Raw genomic sequence first — 8,343 nt, 5'->3', positions numbered from 1 at the left:
ATAAAAGAAAAAAAAATTCAAGTCAATTTATTGCTGAAACTTGACCTTGACAAATAGTATATTTTCCATAAAAGTTCTCTTTCTTGTTGACCGTAGTATAAGTTTTTTCTTGCATGTTTTTTTTCCTTGTATAGGCATCCAAGCATAAATACTCTTCACTTACAATTATCATACCACACAAACTTGCTTTCTCATTGAAAAACTCAATCTTTTATTTGATTCTTTTGAAAAAAATGTCTGAAAGAATTTCTCTTGGAAATACAGAAGACAAATGCTTGAAACGCAAAATGATTGAAGAATCAGAGATAGAATTGAGAAAGGAATCAAAAAACATAGCACCAACCTCTCAAGCTGATTTCGAGAAGGGCAAAATGGCTGAATCTAAGGTAATAACACCATCGACTGAATCTAAAGATTTATTGGCTCCAAGGCTTGACATTAACACCAAGCCAACTTCCAATCTGCTGGAGAATGGTGAACGTTCATGTTCATCCGAAAATGTTATTGGTGAAATTTTACCTAAGGAAGTGAAGGAATATCCCTGTCAATTTTGTGACAAGAAGTTCACAAATTTGCAAGCTCTTGGTGGTCACCAAAACGCTCATAAGAGCGAACGTAACTCAAAAAAAACTAAACAACAAAGGACGGAGGAGACAATCGTTTCCCCCCGAAGGTTTGAACTTACTTATTCAAACCCTTATCCTTATTCACGTCCTAGTCGCTATCAAGGGTCTTCCTATTTTCATGGCAACTTGCAACAACCAATTGGCACTCCAATTGGCACTCATATGGACAATACCACGCCTTCTAGGCTTGGTTTTCCATTCGGTAGCTACGGAGGAGGGGTGTATATGCCCAATACACCCACCCCGCCACCTTCATTTATGATGCCAATGCCAAAGTCACCTCCTGCAATACCACAATTTAGGATGAATAATTATTTTGGTGGAAATCAAACTCCTGTGCTGCCAATTCCTCAAAGGCCAAACATTGTGGAATTGGATTTTTTTCGTCAAGCGAATCAAACTCATTCATCCGGTGAGGGTGCTGAAGGAAGTTCCAATGCTCGATTTCCTTCTCATAATCTTCCAATAACACGTGATTTTATTGGAGAAAATCAACCTCTAGTAGAGTCCAATGTATCTTCTTCATCAACTGTGGAGGAATTCGACTTAAATCTCAAACTTTAAAATTTTGTGTCCACAGAATAAAAGTACATTAGGCAGTGACATCATGTTTTCATGGTCACTCTAATGTTTAATTTATGTTTTGTTGCTTTTGTTTATTTTCTTCCGTATTTTAATGTATTTTGTTTTAAGAATGAATAAAATCTATGTCTTTTTAGGAATACTAATAATCTTAATTATCAACTAAATTTATATCTTCTTCACTTGTATGTGAACATCTGCATGTAGATTCGTAAATCAAGAATCAAACCTTCCCAGTAAATTCTCAATTGTTTTCAATTGAAACATAGATTCTAGGGCTAAAGTGCAAGGATCGTACCACAAGATGAAGAATCAAATTCTGTAACTCTTAAGTTATCTTACATGAGTTGTGTAATTTTTTAAAATATTTTTTTAATCAAATTCATTGTTAAATTCAAAGCTTATGTTTATTAATTATCTATGCAAACAATTTATATAAGAAATTAAATAATTTAATAAGTAACTGAGATATATCAATATTAACATTATATGATACAAAATCGTTGAACATGTTAATTTTAAGAGAATTTATTTATTGACCTCCTATGGGGTGACTTCAGCGAAATTCTCAACTTGCTCCTGCTTCAGAGATGTATCTCCGAAGTATTTTTTTTTAGATTTTTTTAGACTTCGGAAATGCATCTCCGAAATCTCTAAAAAATTGGTGTTTTCGGAGATGCATTTTCGAAATGCATGAAATTTCAAAAAATACGTTGGTTTTAACAATCAGCTATTGTTTCGGTAGTACATTTCTGAAATAATGTGTTCAATATACCATTTTCCCTCCTTCACTATTCCATCATTTTTCTCCAAAACAAACCCAAACCCTCTCCAAAACTTCCATCAATATCAATCCATTTTTCGTCTCAAAATCAAGTTTCAAACCGTTGATCACGTTAAATGGAGCATAGAAAGCTACAATTTGAGGTAAACATCTCTCATTTCATCCCCTATTTCACTACATTGTTACTGATTTCTGTGATGAAAACTCCGTCAGTTCGGAAGTTCATTTCCGAAATAAGTCACCTAACAGATTTCGGAAATTTACTTCCGAAATAATGCCTGGCAGTATTAAAAAAACAGTTTTGACCATTTTTGCTAATTTTTGCATATGTTAGGTATGGTGCATCGGGACAACATTGTCGCCGATGACGTAGTAGTTCTGGAAGATGTCAACGTTAATAACGATCCGGTTAACGATGTTAAATCCATGATCGATGTGGTGGATGTACGACAACAATTTACAAATGATCGGAGCTTCGCTTGTCGTGAACAATTGCTTGATTGGGTTCGTGGTGAAGCTAGTAAACTTGGATTTGACATTGTTATTTTAAGGTCCGACAATGGAAATAGTAGACGGAAATCTTTTGTCGTTTTGAATTGCGAGAGGGGTGGGAGGTATGTACCAACAAACCGGGTGTTAAAATACGAAGACACAGGATCGAGAAAGTGTGGGTGTCCGTTTAAGTTGCGCGTGACTCGGAGGATTGATGATTTGTGGCGTTTAAGCGTCATTTGTGGAATTCATAATCATGCCTTGTATGCAAAGCTACACGGGCATCCAACGGCGTGTCGGTTGTCCCGCGAAGAGTAGTTCATTTCCGAAACATCCACTGAATGCAAGATAAGGTTTGTTGGTCCATTATTACTCCAATAAGTCTATAAATACAACACAATCTTTTTCATCCTCATCACACCACAAAACACCAATGACACAAACCTACCCCCACCTAGCATTCGTCTACTTCACTAGTGGCTACCCGATGTCGTTCCAATTCCGCTTCTCGCGCGACACGCCGTTTGCGGAATTGATAACGTCGCTCAACACGCTATTACAATATCCGGAAAATCAGAAGGTTGTCAAGCTTGAGTACCGCTCGCCATCGCTAAACGACGAGGGACACGTTCAATTAACCCCATTTGAAGTCAAGAACGACGAAGATTTAGCGGTCTTGTGGACAACTTTCAACCGATTTTCTTCGAAGGGTCCGATCGAGTTGGATGCGAAACTTCAAAGATCGGGGGCCGACGTTATCAAAATGTTGACTCATCCTCACCTACTCGTGTTTAACAATATGTAACTCTAATTTTATGTAATGTGATATTTGTAATCTTCATCCTTTAAATAAATCAAATCGTTGTTGTTTGTTATTTTTCTTCTGTATCAGACCTTATTTTGGAAGTACATTTCCGAATTCTTCCAAGGGGGGTGAATTCGGAGATGCACTTCTGAATTCACCTGTTTTCTGGAAAAAAAAAACATTATTTCGGATGTACATTTCCGAAATCAGTTTTTTTTCATTAAAAAAAACATGTTTTCGGAAGTGCATTTCTGAAACCACCTTTTTTCTCATAAAAAAGTGACTTCGAAAATGCATTTCCGAAATAAAAGAGCATTTTGTGGTTTTCGCCACAGATGACCAAGAAGGTAAGGGAGTCAATAAAGAAATTCTCTAATTTTAATTATCTTTTGAATAATATGGGGAATTAAAAACGCAATGGAAATGATTTATCACTTAGCTAACAAATTTTGGACTTCGATGCACCTTATTCATATCAAATAGTTATAGATTTTATTTTTATTGGCTCATAATTTTTTGTTTTTCTTATATATATATATATATATATATATATATATATATATATATATATATATATATATATATATATATATATATATATATAGGTGGTATGGCATTTTGTTATCATTTCCAATCGGATGATCCACTAATTCAACTGACGGAGAATTCATCCACTTATGTTATAATGAACATACATACTAATGCAATGAGATACTATGCATCTGGTACCAACTTATGGGATTAATCCATCTCACCGATCCAAACACCACCGAGATACGGCCACTGCCAAATCACTAATTCCACACCATGGGAATTAGCTTCCACTGATTCAAACACCGCCGGGATTCAGTCACAAATATGATTATGAATGCATGCACCACATTTAGCATACTAATCATCAACACCAATCAAGATGAATAATATCATCACAGCATAACTCACCGAAGCAACACCGAGTATAATGCATTCACGCTTCAACACAAATAAAACAATCACATCATACACAATTTCACACCAAACGCAACATTAACATTACGATTATGTTGCCACAACATCACCACATTGTCATATTCATCAAATAATGCACATAATGTACAACACCATAAACGGATTAAATCGAGATTTCCAAAATAAAATTGGTCCATTGCCTGTTAAACCAATTTATTAGATAGAATACTCGATTATCTTTCCAACACCCTAAACGGCGTCTAAAACGAACTTGCGGTTTGGAAAATATGAATTTTCAAAATTTAAAACTATTCTTCAAAAAAAGCTTAAGTGTAAACGGTTACCAAAATGGCATAACCGATTACATATAACAAAAATCAATTATTTTTCAAACAGGCTTCAGTGTAACCGATTACCAAAATAGTGTAACCGATTACACCTGACGTAACTCAATTTGCTATTCTCAAATTTAACCTGTAATCGGTTACGGTCCCGAGCGTAACCCGTTACCAGACCCAAAAACCTCATTTTAAGCTATTTTTTGCTACTGTAATCGGTTAAGACTCTGAGTGTAATCGATTACAACGTACTAGTAGCAGAAGAATCCTCTTTTGACAGCATCTCACCTTCTCCAAATTCAAACCAAAACGCACAAAAACATTTACAACATCAAAACAGTGTCAAATTCCATACTATAACACATTTCTATCATGCTTTAGGGTTATCTAACATCAAGTATATTCCATAATCATTCAATTTCATCAAATTCATCCAATCTACCCTATAGATTACAAAACTCCAAAACCTCTAATACATTCAATTGAGATAAACAACTCACCTAATCAATTCTATCATTTATAAACTAATAATATAGGCTAAAATGAATTAGTCCCCCCTTACCTTAGCCAAAAATCTTGAGAGCTCCTCTTCCTCTGCTTTTCACGTATGCTGAGTTCTTCTCCTTCTTCCTCTTTTGCTTTCTATTTCCTTTTCTTTCCAAAATCCTTTATTATATGAAAAATAGAAATTAACTTAGTAAGGCCCACTTGTTTACACCTCCCCTTTACTAATTATCACACTTAGCCCAATTACTCTATTTTTTATAATTTTCCAATAAATCCCCAAACTCCAAATAATCCAATTAATAATTTAAATTTCAATTAAATCAAATAATAGAAATTATGGGGTGTTACACATGTTACGGAGCAAGATCGTTTGTTACATGAAATTCCATGAAGATGTGACACCATTGTATTGTACTTGTTTTATTTTTCGTAAAAATACATGCAAAATATGTTTGGGTTAGAAGGATGTTACATTATCGACTGATTTAGCGACCGATTTTTAAATTTTTCTGTCACTAATATAATAAAAAAGATTAAAATGACATCTTTTGAAGAGTTAAGGAATTAATATGAAATTTTTTGAAATTAAGGAAACAAAATGAACCACAAAGTTAACATATGAGGACAAAAAAAGTATTTTGTCGGAATAAATTCATAAACCTAATTTTTATTTTTATTTTAATAACTTTCTTTAGGCGCACAATATTTGTATTGTTAGTTTCAATACTGAGACATTAAGCATCAGACTCTTACTATTACTCTATTTTTTTTTTAGTAAACAAGATTTCATTCAAACGGAGAACTAAGGGTTCTCCAACCTGTTTACAAAAGGAACGGCAAAACGCCTAAACACAGAAATTACATCCCAAATATAATTACGATAAGAACCATAGGGGTTCTTTGACAAAATCGTAAAAGGAATAATTGGAGTGTGTAATTTCTCCGCAAAAAGACCACCTCCAAGCCAAGACTTTGATGTTCCAAGCTAAATCATCAAAATTCCAAACCTCTTCCCTAAAACAAACCCCATTCCTACCTAACCAAATAGCCCACGTCGTTGCCAACCAAATAATATCTACTTTCTTTACATCTACCTTCTTAGATATACAAAACGAGTGCCAATCCATAAAACTCGATAAGCTCTCTTTTTCCTCTATCCCACTCTTACCAATCCACCCCGCTATTTTCCTCCAAATATTCTTTACAAAAGAACAAGCAAAAAAAGAATGATCTCTATTTTCCAAATCCCTCCTACAAAAGGAACACTTTAAGTTATCCAAAGAGAGAGGGATACCTCGAAGCGCCAATTGATCTTTTGTAGGAAGCCTATTAGCCAAGAGCCTCCACGCAAAAGCTTTAATCTTGAAAGGAACATTCGACTTCCAAACCAACCCCTTTGCTTCATGAAAACGACAAAAGGGACCAAACGGAACACGCTTACTAGCATACTCCGAATAACACGAGGCAACCGAGAAACCTTCACCACTATTGAGGCTCCACTCCACCCCGTCCTTGTCCACCCCCAAATCCCCGAAATCCACCAACAAATTCCGAAGCTCCTCCCATTCGGCCAAAATAGCACCGGTAGATAACAAATGCTCCGCTATACCAAGATCCCCCCACAACCATTTACCATCCATCCAACCACCCATCGCGGCGACCGCCACTCCTTTCAAAGCCGATGCCTCAAAAAGAGCCGGAAACTCAATCTTCAAAATCTTCCCATTTAACCAAACCGCCTCCCAAAACGGGGTTCGAAAACCATTATTAATTGAAAACCTACACAAAGAAACAAACGGGTCAAGAAAAAATTCGTTCCCTATTTTCAACATATCCTTCCACCAAAAGGATGCTCTCCTTATCTCTTTAACATCACCTCCTCCTCCCATCAACTTCATCGAGAGGTCACCATAGCGAGATTTTAAAATATTGAAACTAAGAGAGTCCGCCCCTTGGATGATCTTCCATCTCCACTTGCTCAAAAGAGCCACATTAAAATCCTTGATATTTTTCACTCCTAACCCCCCCTTCTCAAAAGGTTGAGTAACATCCTTCCAACAAATCCAATGAATGCACCTCTTCTCCATCCCACCTCCCCAAAGAAAATTACTTTGAAGTTTCGTTATCTCCTTCACCACCTTTTTGGGCATCAAGTAGAAAGACATGGTGAAAACGGTTAGAGAACTCAAAACGGACTTCAATAATGTTATTCTACCTCCTAGAGTGAGGAACCTATTTTTCCAACCATCCAACCGCTTTTTCATCTTGGAAATAAGCGGACTCCACATTTCGTATTTTCTCGGATTAGAACCCACCGGTATTCCAAGAAAAGTAAAATTACTCTCTTCTACCTTACAAGCAAGAGAGTTAGAGGCGGCCTCCAAGAAACCCCTACCCACATTGATGCCAATCAATTTGCTCTTATTATAATTTATGCCCAACCCCGACACCATCTCAAAAGCCTTTAGAACCACTTTAATGGCCCACACATGCTTCCAAGAGCCTTTTCCAACCAACAAAGTGTCGTCCGCAAATTGAAGAATGTCCACTTCACAACTCCTATGAATAGAAAAGCTCTCAAACTCACCCATCTCCATAGATTTTCTAACCAATCCCGCAAGACCTTCCGCCACCAACACAAAAAGGAAAGGCGAGAGGGGATCACCTTGCCTTAGACCTTTGCCCACCTCAAAATCGGAAGTGGGGCTACCATTAACAAGGATCGACATATTGCTCTTAAAAATCAATTTTTCCATCCAACCTCTCCATCTAACCCCAAAACCCATTCTCCTAAAAAGGTACCTTAAAAAGTTCCAACTTACATTATCATATGCCTTTTCAAAATCCACCTTAAATAATAAACAATCTTGCTTTGTCTTCCTTGCATAATCCACCACTTCGTTCGCAACAAGCACCCCTTTGAGCATTTGTCTCCCCGGAACAAACGCACTTTGACACGGAGAGACAATGGAACCAATAATCTTTTTTAATCTTCCCGCCAATAATTTTGCCACTACTTTGTACATACATCCCACCAAACAAATAGGCCTATACTCGTTCAAAGAGAGGGGATTAAGAGATTTAGGAATCAATGAAATGAAAGACGAAGTTACCGCCTTAGAAAGTGAACCCCCATTGTAGAAACTCTCGAAAAACCGAATAAAATCTTCTTTAATAAAACTCCAACATTTCTTGATAAAGAGGAAAGAATAGCCATCTGGACCCGGACTCTTAGAACTACCACAATTCCAAATGGCCTCT

The 8,343-nt window shown here is 36.4% G+C and overlaps 1 protein-coding gene across 1 annotated transcript; it reads left to right on the top strand.

The window, feature by feature from the left end:
• Positions 1-233: 233 nt before the first annotated feature.
• Positions 234-1,190, top strand: LOC131614654 (zinc finger protein JAGGED-like). Its single transcript, XM_058886214.1, has one exon. The coding sequence runs from the start codon at positions 234-236 to the stop codon at positions 1,188-1,190; it is 957 nt and encodes a 318-aa protein (XP_058742197.1).
• The last annotated feature ends 7,153 nt before the right edge of the window (positions 1,191-8,343 follow it).

This window comes from Vicia villosa, linkage group LG6 (genome assembly GCF_029867415.1).
Source record: "Vicia villosa cultivar HV-30 ecotype Madison, WI linkage group LG6, Vvil1.0, whole genome shotgun sequence".
In the NCBI taxonomy this organism is placed as follows: Eukaryota; Viridiplantae; Streptophyta; class Magnoliopsida; order Fabales; family Fabaceae; genus Vicia; species Vicia villosa.
Note: the sequence above shows the minus strand (reverse complement) of the source record. Positions and strands in the feature narration are given on the sequence as shown.

Bases quoted from the DNA above. Each gene is read 5' to 3' on its own strand.
- LOC131614654 (XM_058886214.1), top strand. From the start codon at position 234: ATGTCTGAAAGAATTTCTCTTGGAAATACAGAAGACAAATGCTTGAAA.